At 34.2% G+C, this 15,500-nt stretch overlaps 1 protein-coding gene across 2 annotated transcripts in view; it reads left to right on the plus strand.

Moving 5' to 3' along the window:
* Nucleotides 1-2,761: 2,761 nt before the first annotated feature.
* LOC149771216 (uncharacterized) overlaps nt 2,762-15,500 on the plus strand; it is a 50,301-nt gene continuing 37,562 nt past the window's right edge. The window contains exons 1-6 of one of the 2 annotated variants that reach the window (XM_089948719.1): nt 2,762-2,840; nt 3,300-3,386; nt 8,019-8,179; nt 9,855-9,976; nt 11,003-11,073; nt 14,024-14,137. In XM_089948719.1, coding sequence (XP_089804845.1) covers nt 3,363-3,386; nt 8,019-8,179; nt 9,855-9,976; nt 11,003-11,073; nt 14,024-14,137 — 492 coding nt within the window. In that variant the 5' untranslated portion in view covers nt 2,762-2,840; nt 3,300-3,362. Of the gene's footprint in view, nt 2,924-3,299; nt 3,387-8,018; nt 8,180-9,854; nt 9,977-11,002; nt 11,074-14,023; nt 14,138-15,500 lie in introns of both variants that reach the window. The other variant, XM_089948721.1, reaches the window with a different exon arrangement.

A 15,500-nucleotide genomic window follows, 5' to 3' on the forward strand; every position in this document is an offset into this window, starting at 1 on the left:
ACCACTAAGGGAGAGCAGTGGCAAAATTCAGAATCTCTTCTCAGAGCCATCGAAATCTCACAAAAGAAAGAACTATAAATCATATTTGCAAAATTGTATGGTTGTGTTTTTGTATGTCTTTTTCTTTCTCCTCAGAAAAGAAACTTAAAACAATGGACCTTTCTCTTCCAATATTATTTGTTTGGAAAGGCATACTAGTAGTAGTAGTATTTGTAGTATATAAACATATCATACCTTTGTGTTTGATAGTATGCTACTGTTTTGTCAGCACAGAGCGTTTGCATAGACATTTATACAATTTGCGATGAATATTAGGGGTATTTCTGGATTGCAATAAAAGGCGATTACTGGATAATATATGTGATGTGTTCGGATTATAATTGGAGGCTTTAATTGGATTATATGGTGTGTGATTGGATAGTAATCAAGATGCCGATACTTGATTATATATGTGATGTGTAGGATAGCCGAAATAAATTTCACATTACCTTTCCCGTTTCGCCCCATAAACACATTTTACCCTATATAAACCTTTGACTACATAAACACATTGTATGCCCATAATATCATTTCACGTTAAACCTATGGGGAATTTTAACATAGTATGTTCTATATGGCCCCATACAGCCTAACAATATAAACCTACTGGGTAATGTTGATTCTAATTAGCCCACAATAGGTTCAGTCAACTACTTGTCATGTATATAGCATCTACCACATACCTTTATGATAATTTGTACACAACAACCAGTTTCAAAATTCCATAGTCTTGTTCGAGTAGTCGTCCCACCGACACATTTGTAGCATAATATGTCTTTGGGTGAAGCAATGTTACCATTCAGCCAGTGCCAATAAGTCAATTTACATAAACATTATAAATTATTGTTTTTATGTATGGTCAATCGTGATTAGGTGAAAATCATTTTTGGTAATACATACTGTGTTGGGTCCCAGAAACCTGATACACAGATTCAGTTCTAATTAATTTTTCTGCTTGCGTGTTTGTATTAATACCTTCGACTCAAGGTCCCTTAGGTTTCTCTGATAATTATGTCGGTCTTTTGCTGCATGCCCACTTCAAATGTCCCCCTTTACTTTATTAGCAGCATATCTTGGTTCTTGTTTGATTTCGTTAGTCACTCTCCTCAATCGTGGCCACATAATCCATGATATCATTTAATTGAGACTCGGAGCATTTCTACTCATTAGTATACTCGCTTCTTCTTCTGTTCATTGTCCCATTCTTAGCCCGCTAGGCATTGCAGTGCATATACCAGTACCCCTCTGAAAAGATTCTAATTCTGACAACAAAATGTAGACCATCATCCATTTTCTGACTTATCCCTGGTCACTTGCACATTGTAGTTCTTCACCATTTAAGGCATCAACAAAGCAGTCTCTTCGTAGTTGTTCGCAAATATCTTGAGATAGTTTTGACTTTTGTCGAACTCCTTTTTTCATCCGAGCTCCGTAAAGCTCTGAATGGTTTCTGGGCTCAAAGCTCGCTATTAAAGCAAATACAAGAAGAGGAAAGCTTCGACGCATTTCTTGTTTCAAATCACAGAGTATTTCTTGTGAAGTCTCCATCAGACTGGTGGCTTATATCTTTTCTGTGTTTGTCCATTTGTTTATTTCAGAAATTCTTTCAAAAGGCACCCTGTCGTTCTTGAATTTGTTCGACCATCATAGGTTGCATGGTACTTCCCGGGTCTGGTATACTCTCTTATCTTTCATGTATGACAGGCCGCCGGATAAAGCCAGTATTCTGCTTCCCCTAAAATTCTGATTGATTAACCCGACTGATTGCATACCTCCATTGAGCTCTGACTTTGTTTGGCTCTCGCTAAAAGGCAGTGACAGTCAGATATATTTGCCCCGTCATGTTGTTTTACATTGTTTGTCTTTCTTATTTATCATCTGAATCCAGCTGCTGCAATAAGTCTAATCTTTGTATAATGAAGTAACACACCAATGTGACCGGTGTACCATGTGTCACATCACATCATGCGCTGCCTCTGCAAGCAAGTGTGTATTTTGGGCTAGGTTGAATTATTTCTGTTTCGTTGCTTGATGGAAAGACATAAAAAGTTAATACCTATGGGAAACCCACAACACCAGTTGAAGTTGACATTGTGAATTCTGCTTACAATATTGAGTTTAATGTAATATTATGAGTGTGGACGAGAGAGAGAGAGAGAGAGTATGAATGTAAATTGGTGTATGCAACGAAAGTGTAAAGAAATAAAGATAAATATATCCAATGTTTATACACTGGAGCCCAGATAATTATATCTGGAATAAATATATACAAATAATTTGGAAGACTGTACAGTGGAAATGTAACACAAACAATACGTCCTTAATAGCATTATGCTTGTAAAACCTATCAAACGAATAATATGGCTCAAAAACTGCAAGGGAAGAAACTGGAACTTCAACGTAAGCATACTGGTTTTCGAACTTACTTCCCCTGAGAAGCAGACTATGGAAGTTATGTTAAACACCTTTAATATTAGCAAATGCCAAAGCTGTGGCTATTGGCTAACAATGTACGATGACAGGGTGCAAAATAGCTGGCAAACTCTATGGTCTGTTGATAGTCACATTAAGAACTCCCCAAATGCCAACTAAGAATCATCTTATACCTTTGTAAACCAAACGACCCGAAACCGAAGGAACCAAATACATTGTTCGATTTCGGGATTGATTATATAGAACTTAGATGAAAAGAACTGAATATATCCAAATGTTAACCCAACTGGTTACACCCCAAAATGGAGGCATATGTAATCAGCCGTGCTGCACACAAAGGAGAAAATGAGATAGTTCGGCAGCTACAGGTATTACATTGAATTAAATGTACGCAGAATTCAATATCAAACATTCCTACGGAATGATAGCAGGATAGAAAGTTCAACATAAGGTAAATAATGCGAGTTTTATGAGTCGGTAAGTGGTTTGGTAAAATCCACTCTATAAAACTATGTTCATGTACAACCACATGCACAGGCACGTATAATTTAAAAGCTTTTTAGGACAGAATATGCGATTTAATGTGTGGATATAAAGCCATCTATGTTAGTAACGGATGTACCATAAAAGTTATTCTGGCAGAGTATATCATTAAAATAACTTGCTGAAATAGCGATGTTTGCAACTTTGACATTAAGCATACTATTGTTTACCTGTAGATTGCAGACGTAATAGTCTTCGAGCGTATACTGATTTTCAATCTTAAAAATTAATTGGTACACATATATAGCTATGTACCAAAGTAAAACTGTATATTCAATTTTCAGGCTGCAAAAGCATACTAAAATCTTGTATATCCCTTGGCAAATATTGCTGACATCAAGTACAAAATGACAGACTCAAGTAAATGGAAGGTAAGTACAAACTTAAAGTTGGAATCAGTATCATAAAAAAATCAGCAACCATTTCCATCTAATATTTTAAAAATTGTGTTTTCTTTTTAAAATGCTATCTGCAATAATTTTGATACTCAGATTACTATAGCCTTAATTTTGTATTATTTCCAAAAAAATAACTGTTCCACTTACTTCATTTTTTGACATAAAAATAGTCACAACTATATTTGATTTCAAGATAAACGAAAACAATGCTGTTTCATGTTCGATGAGCGTAGTAGAATATTGATAGTGTATATCTGGATTAAATTTATACAATAGCCGCATATAAGTTTTAAAACAGTATGTTCTTTCCAAGCGATTTTGGCATGACTTAAAGTGCGCGATAGTGCACAATGGTAACCATAGCGAGACACTGGTATTTACTTATGCCGTATATGCTGCACAGGTAAGTCGCTAAAATTTACATGTGTCATGTCAGCTACGTGTTGAAAACGTACTGCCACTATCTTTGCTAAGAAACACAGCTATTAAATCGATATATGCCGAATAAATACTGACAACTAAACAAATCACTGTCATTTCCATTCAGTGTACATGTTGGAATATTTGGATTACATCGGTGGACTCACGTTGCACAAGGGCAACATATACACATTGTTACTAAGAGTAAAATATTTAAACGATCTAGCCATGTCTCCAAATAGTAGGCTACTTGTACACCATGCGCAGCATAGTGAGACACCGATATTGACCAATGTACACAAGGCGTACCATGACGGTCTGCTAATATTTAACTGTGTTGTACCTTACGTACAATAAGCCAAATGGATAATGGTATTATTGAAATTTACTTATTCAAAACTATAAACGTACCCTTAATTGTGGTCCTTAAAACTTATTGTTCAAAATGTAGCAAAAGCAAATCAAGGATAATTCCAGTCCAGACCGGTAGTACCTATTACCTAACTATCTACACTTTTTCTAACTACAATGCAGCGATGTGATACGCATTAACATAAGTAAACAGATACATACACCTTCTAGATGCGTACATACATACGCACATTTATCGCACCCCCCCCCTCCCCCGCCTCTTTGGGCGGCAGCGTATAATTTGGTACCTCATTTATACAGCAAATATGTGGGCGTCATTATTGTAGCCGTATGTGTATTCCGTGGGTAATATTGGAAATAATGTCAAAAGTCATGAAAAATGGATTCTTAGACATTGATAAATAATTTAATAGGAAAAAGCTATACACAAAAGTATAAGACCGCTCTGGTGGCCTAGTGGTTAGTGTGTCAGCCTCGGATGCTGGAGGTAGCGGGTTCGAACCCCTGCTGAGTTTTTTACCCTGCGATATCTTAAAAAGTACATCTCTCGGCACCTTTATGTATTGTTTTCATGTACCACTTTCTTTTATCACGGTTCTAGACAGTTTCTTTCGTCAATCTTATGTTATTTCCATAATATTTTAAATGCCAACATCGGTTATGCGTTTTCTCGCCCAACTGTCACATTGTTAATATTTTTTATTTAAAGCAGGTTCTGACAGTAAGAAATATATGCTTATATTCAACAGATCAGTTACATTGTATCTGGGATTCGCCGACTTTCATGTTATAAACCACTTTCCGCTAGTAGGAAAGCTTGATCTAGTCTTGAGTACGAACCCAAACCTCAATTAATGAATCCCTCTCTGTCTCTGTCGGTCTGTCTGTCTGTCTCTGTCTCTGTCTCTCTCTCCCCCTCTCTCTCTCTCTCGCGCACATACAGTTGTAGATATGAAGCTTTTCGCACTACATGCGACTCGGAGAATCACCTTCCATCATTTGCTGGCATGGTTTCCTATTCTTATGAGATTATGTTCACGTCGGCATATGGAATATGCAATACTTTGCAATTAATGCGCGTATAACAAGACTTCCAACGCACGCAATTAATTAGCAAAATATGTGTTTAACAAGTACAATATACACCAATATGTTACTGGCTGGAACGAGTTTAGAATGAAATAATAATAATAATAATAATAATAATAATAATAATAATAATAACTTTTAATTGATGGATAAGGTGGTTCATTCATGAAACAAATTTGTCAAATGTCTCATGGAACACAAATCAATTTTGCTGCGTCATCCACCACAACGTATCCTTCTACAAACAGTGGTAATCCGCATACTTGCTGTACAAAGATAGTCAAAGTTGACCCGTTTCGTTTGTGGAAGAAATTACTTGCGAAGACGATAGAATCGTGGTTGACTATTATAAAAGGCATTTTGTCATCTTCGAAGAAATGTTAGAATAGGACGAAGAAGAAATTATACTTTGGTTTACATTTAAAGGACATCCTAGTAATACAAGTATCATTTTCATAAATAACAATTTGTTCAACAATGTAGAGCAGTTCTCACAGTCAGTCTCAGTGCTCATTGTGTTTTTCTTTATGGAGAATCAAAGACACAAATCTCAAGTTCACGGCCTCGCTAAACAATTATGAACACCTTGATTGAATTATATTAATGACTATGCCACTCAATGGCCTTATGTGTATTTACTGGTCGATTGTAAACCTACCACTCCAAATTATTTGAGATTGGTACGCATTGTTTCGCGACTGGTGTCACGATGCGGGTTCAGTTATTTAATATCGCATCGGTAGCTTTTATCCCTTTTTGGATACCGCACTGACGTCCTGATCCTGATCTCACAGAGATTTCAGTCATCACGACAGTTACAATGGATCGAACAGAGTTGTCAGAAAATGAAACATTACAGCAGTATGGAGAATTATTGCAACACCTTTCCTTCCTTTGAAGTGCGAAGTCTAGGCCCAAAAGATGATGTCAACACCCTTGTCAGCAAGAAACAAAAAGAAAGATAGGAAGAATGAAATGTAAGAGAAATCAAGAGAAAGAATGTGTAAAGAAAAACAGATGACTTCTGTGGAAACTTCCTACTATAGTCCTATTGCTCATCGGACACATCAAACATCGCAATCCATAATACTGCGCGAATATATTTAACGGTAGGTAACGTATTGAACATCAACACTATGGAGACACGTTTTGTCAGTATTTACTACGAAACTGTTTATGCAGCTGGCTCCGAAGGAATTCAAAAGTTGCATCGTGATGCCAGCACCACAGTGCTATTGCAACTGATGCTGATGATGCTACTATTACTAGTACAATTACTGATATTGCTAAATTTGCTGCTGAAACTATTATGGTTATCACTGCTGCCAAATGAAACAGACTTTTGTATTACTATTACCGCAACCATTGTTACTATCACTACCACTATGACGAATATAACTATTATTGCTTACACTATTGCAAATACTTCAACTACTACAACTACTACTTCTGCGTCAACTGCTATCACTACTACCACTGCGACTGCTGATGCTACTATACTGCAATCGTCATCCTACCGCTTCCCATCTTCTTGCTGCTGTTGGAGCTCATGCTACGACGTTTGTAAGTCAAAAGCAACTATGTTGCCATTTTAACATCGAAGTCCAAGCCAATAAGTCGTGTTCTCTTCAAGTTCCAAACAGTACTTTAATTAGACCCAAAACCACTGGAAGTTCAAACATTTCCTTGTGTGTTTATTGTATGCCTTATTTGCTACTGCTATGTGTTTGCCCTCGAATGGAAAGTGACATTGTTTGATTTTAAGCACAGTATCTGGAAGTAATTTCCAGACTGTATTTTATAGCAGGTAATTTATTTACTTTAGCCATCACATTATTGCCGAATTTACATGAAATATATTTCAACGCTTTTCGTAATTTTGCAGAATGCGAGATCTTTTAATTTGTAGACGTTGTGTTGTGTAGAATTAAGATTGTCAAATAGTTCCAAATAGCTGGGTAAATTAGTGTTTCTGCTTGAAAAGATTATATTTTTGTGAAAAATAATATAACAATAGACGTACCTATTTACCCATTTAGAAACTCCGATACATTCGTACAAATACTCGAATAGTTTAGAAATTGTCGTTTCCATGAACACTAGACAGTATGGAAAGCAACATGTATTCATAAAAATATTTTTAAAAAATTGCAATTGTTGTCTACTCGTTGAAAACCTGTTTTAGTTTTAAACTAAATTTTGTGTATGAAGTACTTGCGACACAACTAGTATGCGAATCAATTTTCAAAATGGTACAAACTTTGTAGACTCCAGTAAATGTTGTGGCCTATAAAAAATATGCATCATATGGCCGGTATTTAGCTTTATCAATAAATGAAACTTCCAGAAATAATTTTGACTACCAGATAAAAAGACAACAAAAATAGGAATAAATACTAACAGTTGTGCGATTAACAATTTCGGGATTGTTGGATATGTTCTATGTAGCTTTCAATTATTTCATTGTCCATTGTCCATTTTCAGCAACAATTTGATAACTTACGATCAATTGTTTTGGTATAATCAGTAAATTCAAAGTATGCTTTTTATCACACAACCAGTTAGCACATGCTGTAGATTAAAACTCTTAGGATATAAATAGTTAGTTTAAATACAAAACATTCAGAATTTCATCTCGCACTTGTAAATGAATATGACATTTTATCCATTGCTGCTCACATTTTGGCACTGCTATAATCGACTTTGTTCCTTTTGATTATTCAGAGTGTGTTGGATCCGGTACATGGTGTGATAGAGCTAGATCCATTAACTGTCCAAATCATTGACACAAGAGAGTTTCAAAGACTGCGGTTTGTGAAACAACTTGGTTGCACAGAATATGTGTACCCTGGTGCAACTCATACACGATTTGTGCACAGTATAGGGTTTGTATAATATTGTAACACTCCAAAATACTTATTTCATATAAGGCTGTTGTGGGTTATAATTGACAGAATTTTGTGATCCATTTTGTTGTGCATAACTATTTTTGCAGGATATCGCATTTGGAATCTTATTTCTGTCAGATGTATTTTTTCTTTAATGTTACTGTATCGATTTGAAATGTTGACTTGCCCATGTTGATATTACGCTTTTGTGATAGGAGTAGTTATGGGAACTACTATAGACACAAATGTACGACCAGAAGGAAGCATTTAATTTTGGAAACATCCGTAGGTTTAAGATTGCAGGTCACAGAGAGTTGAACATTGTGGGCTTTTCAGAGCACAGTGAATACGTTAACCTTGTGGGATGGATTGTGGTAAATGCGAAGAGAAAAGAAGCAAAAGGAGATTTCAAAAGATGGAGAGACAAAAATCAATTCAAGCTAAGAAATGTGAAACTAGCAAAAACGAATTGACTTTTGCGAAATGATTGAAAAGAAATATGATTCCTATTTAACGTAAGTGAACTTAAAACATGTATTGATTTGTATTTTTATTATCATTAGTAGGAATATGATATATACGCCTGCGCACACAACACACAACTTAAAACCATTACAAGTTTTTAAATTTTTAAAATTTCATTATCATTGTGTAATGTTCATTTACTTTTTAACCTTTGAGCTATGAATACAGGTACAGTATTTGCAAAAATTAAATTTTTACATTAAAAATATTTCTTAAATTGCTCTCAATTTTATTATATTTTTGGTTCATTCGTTAGATTTTCTAAGTATTTCCTACAATTTTCTATAATATTTTCATTTTCTCTTTTATGGTTTGCAATATTTATATTTGTAACTTTAAAGTGTATATTTGTTAATTTATAATTTTACAGTCTCCTTGTTGTCACGCTGTTAGCATTAAGTACTCCTTGTCGGCAAACCAACCGAAAACAAAACGACGGATAATGTTAATTTCTTCTTTTAGCCATACAAATCTATTTGCTGCTCTTTTGACACCCACAGTTACTCCAAGACTTCATAGAACATCTCAGCTTGCTAATAAAATATATAATCTAATAAAGGCTTTGTTCTCCTGCTATATTCTGAACAGATTGTATCCTCACTTAAACTGTCAACGAAAACTGTTGCTTAATTAAAACCGATCTGTGGCAGCGTGACAAGGTAAAACTAAAATTATTAAGCCAACATAAGCGTGCATAATAATTCCACAAGACGAATATACTCATAGTTTCACGTGATATTTTCGTGAACTCCATTGGAACTAAAGCGTGGCATACTTGACTGAAATACTCGTGGACTTGGCTTTATCAATCGGCCTTGACCTATTACGATTTTACACAATTATAATTGAACTTTTACTGTGATACAAGCCAGTCACTGAATTGAAAGAATTGGAATATTAACATCAACATCCCAAATGACTAACGTAAAACTATAATATAAATTAATAAATATTGCAGATATCCGTAACAGTATACAAAGATATGAACTTTAATTAGACTAGAACAACAAAAGCAATGCAGCTGTTGAGTTCTACTAGAAAATATAATTGAATACCATTTCATTAAAGATTTTTAAGTACATGACGTTGTGATCATAGTCAACAATGAAATTCATGTCTTTAAAGGTTTGATATTTTAACATTGTAGCGTTTATCATCTCGCCTGCAAAATGATAGAAGGGTTAAAGAAATGGACCCACGATACCGACATAATGATGGCTGATTGGGAAGAGGAATGTATACGAATTGCAGCACTGTGTCATGACTTAGGTACGTTTTCAAAATGTACAATTTTTGAAATGAGGCGAGAACTATATTTTGTAGAAGGAATCTTGCATTATATTTAAAGTATTAACCGAAAAAGCGAAATAAACAGTGCTGAAACAGTTAAAGTATGCATTTCTTTATATTATTAAGTATATCTAATGGTTTTGTGTCCACATATTACCTTTAGAATACAAACTTCCTATAGATGTAGCTCATTTGTGTACAATACTATACAATTATTACTCCACGAATTCGAATGTTTTATATACTCTCTAAGTACATCCAAATGACGATGCACACATTGATCGCTAAACTATTATACCACTCTTTATGTAGAAAACTGGTAGACATTTTATACGCTGATATCAGAAAAGAAACAACATCTTTACATTACGTGCATACATTAAATCATCGACAAACTTTGAATACAAATATGCAAATAACTAATTTAACGGTTGATTACTTGAATAAGTTATATCAGACCTTTTATTGATAGTTTCGTAAAATCAAAATGAAGATAGGACTTAGTGTCTCCAAAGTAATAGTATGAATCAAATACACGCATAGGGGTGTTTGGAACAAATTAATTTAGTTGCTGCACAAGAAAAAGAAATATATTCATCATTTAACAAAATTATTTTGTTATAAAATTCAACTATAAAACACAAAAACAAATATTCAATATGTAGAGAATCCAACATAACATTTATCAATGAAGCTGAATAATTTTATTTTATTTTATGCCTCTAAGCAAGGAATTACTGGAACAGCTTAATTAGATACGTATATTATCACTTGGAGGAAAAACTTCATTTGTAAAAGATCTAAATAAAGCACGGGATTCTATGAATTAGATACCATATTTTACTGCAGGTAAACCCTCAGCAATTTATAGCTGAACACTAAGCTTGCTCACTGCATGTCCGTTAGTTGAGATCAGGACAAATTTAAAAAAAATTAACTGTTAACATCACAAATGCCACTAACACGCATCAGTATCGATTAAATATTGCATCATTCTGTTTTTAGGTCATGGACCTTTCTCACACATATACAAGGAGATAAGTCAGGAAAGACTGGGAAACAATTGGCGATGGAATGTGAGTTGGAAACCACATTCAATGTATACTTTTAATTTCTAATGCTTCTTATCGTACTTAAGTCACAACATACGCTCCAATGTCATTATATTTATTAATATTTTGTCTCTTTTTAATTATTCATTTCATTTTGTCTACGTGTCTAAATTAGACATGTGAATTTCCTTTTGATTGATCTGTAAATTGTATTAAACGACTTAAACGACTTGAACAAAACATAACAGTTTCTTGAATTAATTTGAAGCTTGGATTTCTGAATAAACTGTTTATACGAGTCATATAACGATTATTCAAGTTTTGTTTGGCTTTAAAGTGAGGAGATACGGAAATATTGCAGACGGTTTTTGTAATCAATGTCTCTCAGTGGGTGTCCTGTCATTGCTGGTAAACTTACAATTACACCTTGGTATTCAGAGTTGCTATCGAGTCGGTTATTGATCCACTTTGTGTTATGGGTATATATTGTTTAAGGTGACAATCAAGCCGGTGAGTTAGGCTATGTCTATATTGATGATAAGAGGTCAACAATGGCGGAGGTGACTTTCCGTCAGGTGATATACATCCGCAAATTTAGAAATACAGCTGCATAATGTTTTAATGGAAAACCTCGTCTAAAATCTACCCACCCTCTCACCCGTTTCCGTATCCTTTAGATAATCATTAATCGCGATCAGGTCTACCGGATCATAGATTATTGTACAGTCATACAAACAATCTACTGGGTAAACAATGCGGGGGTGGTGGTAGCAAGGGTATAATCTCTTGAGATGCACTATTTAGTTTACAACAAAATATTTGCTTTTATTTTGATATTGGTATTGAATTCCCGACCGACAAATATATGAACTGTTGGTGTTAGGTGATTTTATTTGGTGGAGAACAGTGGGTTCCTCCTACCTATTTCATTGCATGGGGCTGAACAATACCGCAGAACACCTTAAAATGTCGCATAATAATATTAATGAAAAATTGTTTTTTTTAAATGCCAATTTAATGCACATTTTCTTTATAAAAATATATTAACATTCAGTTCCATCCATCGTAAATGAAATAGTGGTCTGATTAAAACTCTCTCTCTCTCTCTCTACATATAACTATATATATATATATATATATATATATATATATATATATATATATATATATATATATATATATATATATATATATATATAACTATTAGTAATAGTTAAGGTAGGAAAAACATTTCTGGCGTTTGCACCTTATGATGCACTTAGCCAGGAAAACACTAAAATAAAGAAATTGCAGAGTAAAACGCGAACTACAAGAACATGTTTGAATTACACAGCGTTCTACAGTAAATAATTATAAAGTAAGAAGTCAGATAGAAAAGAATCAACATGTGTATATTACATAAGTATCTTATGTTAGGGTCAGAATTTATTTATTTTTCACAGTAGCCCAACTCCGTTGAGTACCTTGTGACTCGAGAAAAAACGTTGCTGTAATTGTCCCATTATTATTGAGTGCATTGTGTAAATTATTATGTTAATTTTATTATATGCACGCAGCAGTTAAAGAACTTATCTGCGCCTTCAAAGTATCCGCCTTCCGAAAAGTATAACATAAATAGAATAGTCTTTGCATGCTTACCGTAATTTTTTAATATCTGTCAAGTACGTCTTAGCGATTGATGCATGCAGAGATTCGTTTGTCTGACACTAAAGTTGCCTAAAATCTGTAAATGGTGTCAACGTACGCTCCTTTTTTAAAACGTAAAAGAGAACAAATTGAAACTTCACTTGATATATTTCACAATTGATAACTATGAATAACAAAAAGTAATTTTACCTCACTTTGAACGATAAATAGTTCCAAATGTTTTCATTTCAGTTGTAAGTCAGTTATATTTCTTAATTATATCCGCATGTCAAAAATTCAGCTACCATTCGGAGTTAATAAAATTTTGTATTCATAACACAAATCAGACTTGTACATTTACTCAGTCAATTGTCAGAACAAGTGATTTTAAAAAAATGACATGTCCTCGCTATTTGGTTTGCTTTTGTCCCATTTGCCAAGTTTATATTTTCTACATTTTTCAGTGTCTAATGTCAATAATGCTATCAAATGTCATCATATGTAGTAGTGTGATTAAGACATTCCTGCATTCTGTATTCATACTGCTTGATTTTATACGGCAATGTAATGTTACAGTGTCTTTGGTGAGTGATGGGCGTATTTACATCAAGTCTCTGATTGTAGAATGTCTAACATGCTCATTATCTGCTATTGTTCAAATCGCTAAACGTCACAAACACACACACACACACGCACACGCACACACACACACGCACACGCACACACACACACACACACACAAACACACACACACACACCGACATTAACCATTTCTGGTCAAAATAAATAATAAATAAAGTCATCGACAGAGAGAAAAATTCTGTTCGGCGGGGATTATTCTACTATTTTGTTACATCTAATTTAATATACAATGAAATCTGGGATAACCATTTTTGACAAACTGCACTTGTCAGAGACTAACGGTTCTTGCAGTCAGAATTTTTCTAGCATTTTTCTGGCAGAAATGATGGATAGGTCCTAGGCGTCTAGCTATTCAATTTCCAGAGCCCTGCAAATTAAAAACAATTATCTTATTTTTTGGCTATATGTGTATTCTAAAGGAAAGGTTTCCTAAATAAAGTGATAGGGCAAGTATTGTATTAGCAACTGGTATCTTTATATTGATTTTGTTGGTAAGGGATTTAATTTTAATTTCTAAACATACAATATGTTCTGCTAATATACGAATAATGTCTGTACAATGACTTCTTCCCTTATCTTGTAATACGAATTTTGCATGCATCATTATGTCCTATTGCGTCATATGTTGAACCATTTTGCAAAGATTTAATATCAGATTAATATGTATGAAATATATAGTTCATGGCAATAGCACTGGTCATTACAGCATCGAGATCTTTCCTGCCTATTGGTCAAAAGGATCTTCAAAACCAACGAAAACATCAGAGGACAACTAAAGAACGGAAATGCATCGATACGCCTTATCATGAAGTTGATAATGGTACGTATACTCCATGACTGAATTACATGTTATACAGCATGAGGTTGATAATGGTATATATACTACATGACTGAATTACAAGTTATACAGCATAAAGTTGATAATGGTATGTATACTCCACGACTGAATTACAAGTTATACAGCATGAGGTTGATAATCATATGTATACTCCATGACTGAATTACAAGTTATACAGAATGAGGTTAATAATGGTATGTATACTCTATGACTGAATTACATGTTATACAGCATGAGGTTGATAATGGTATGTATACTCCATGACTGAACTACATGTTATACAGCATGAGAATGATAATGGTACGTATACTCCATGACTGAATTACAAGATATACAGAATGAGGTTGATAATGGTGCGTATACTCTATGACTGAATTACAAGTTATACAGCATGAGAATGATAATGGTACGTATACTGCATGACTGAATTACAAGTTATACAGAATGAGGTTGATAATGGTGCGTATACTCTATGACTGAATTACAAGTTATACAGCATGAGAATGATAATGGTACGTATACTCCATGACTGAATTACAAGTTATACAGAATGAGGTTGATAATGGTGCGTATACTCCATGACTGAATTACAAGTTATACAGCATGAGGTTGATAATGGTATGTATACTCTGACTGAATTACAAGTTATACAGCATGAGAATGATAATGGTACGTATACTCCATGACTGAATTACAAGTTATACAGCATGAGGTTGATAATGGTATGTATACTCCATGACAGAATTACAAGTTATACTGCATGAGGTTGATAATGTATCCTCCATGACTGAATTACAAGTTATACAGCATGAGGTTGATAATGGTATGTATACTCCATGACGGAATTACAAGTTATACTGCATGAGGTTGATAATGTATACTCCATGACTGAATTACAAGTCATACAACATGACGTTGATAATGGTATGTATACTCCATGACTGAATTACAAGTTATACTGCATGAGGTTGATAATGTATACTCCATGACTGAATTACAAGTTATACAGCATGAGGTTGATAATGGTATGTATACTCCATGACTGAATTACAAGTTATACAGCATGAGGATGATAATGGTGCGTATACTCCATGACTGGATTACAAGTTATACAGCATGAGGTTGATAATGTATGCTCCATCACTGAATTACAAGTTATACAGCATGAGGTTGATAATGTATACTCCATGACTGAATTACAAGTTATACAGCATAAGGTTGATAATGGTATGTATACTCCATGACTGAATTACAAGTTATACAGCATGAGGTTGATAATGGTATGTATACTCCATGACTGAATTACAAGTTATACAGCATGAGGTTGATAATGTATACTCCATGA

This window comes from Sinohyriopsis cumingii, unplaced genomic scaffold, assembly GCF_028554795.1.
Source record: "Sinohyriopsis cumingii isolate HCF-2022 unplaced genomic scaffold, ASM2855479v2 utg002028l, whole genome shotgun sequence".
Lineage (NCBI taxonomy): Eukaryota > Metazoa > Mollusca > Bivalvia > Unionida > Unionidae > Sinohyriopsis > Sinohyriopsis cumingii.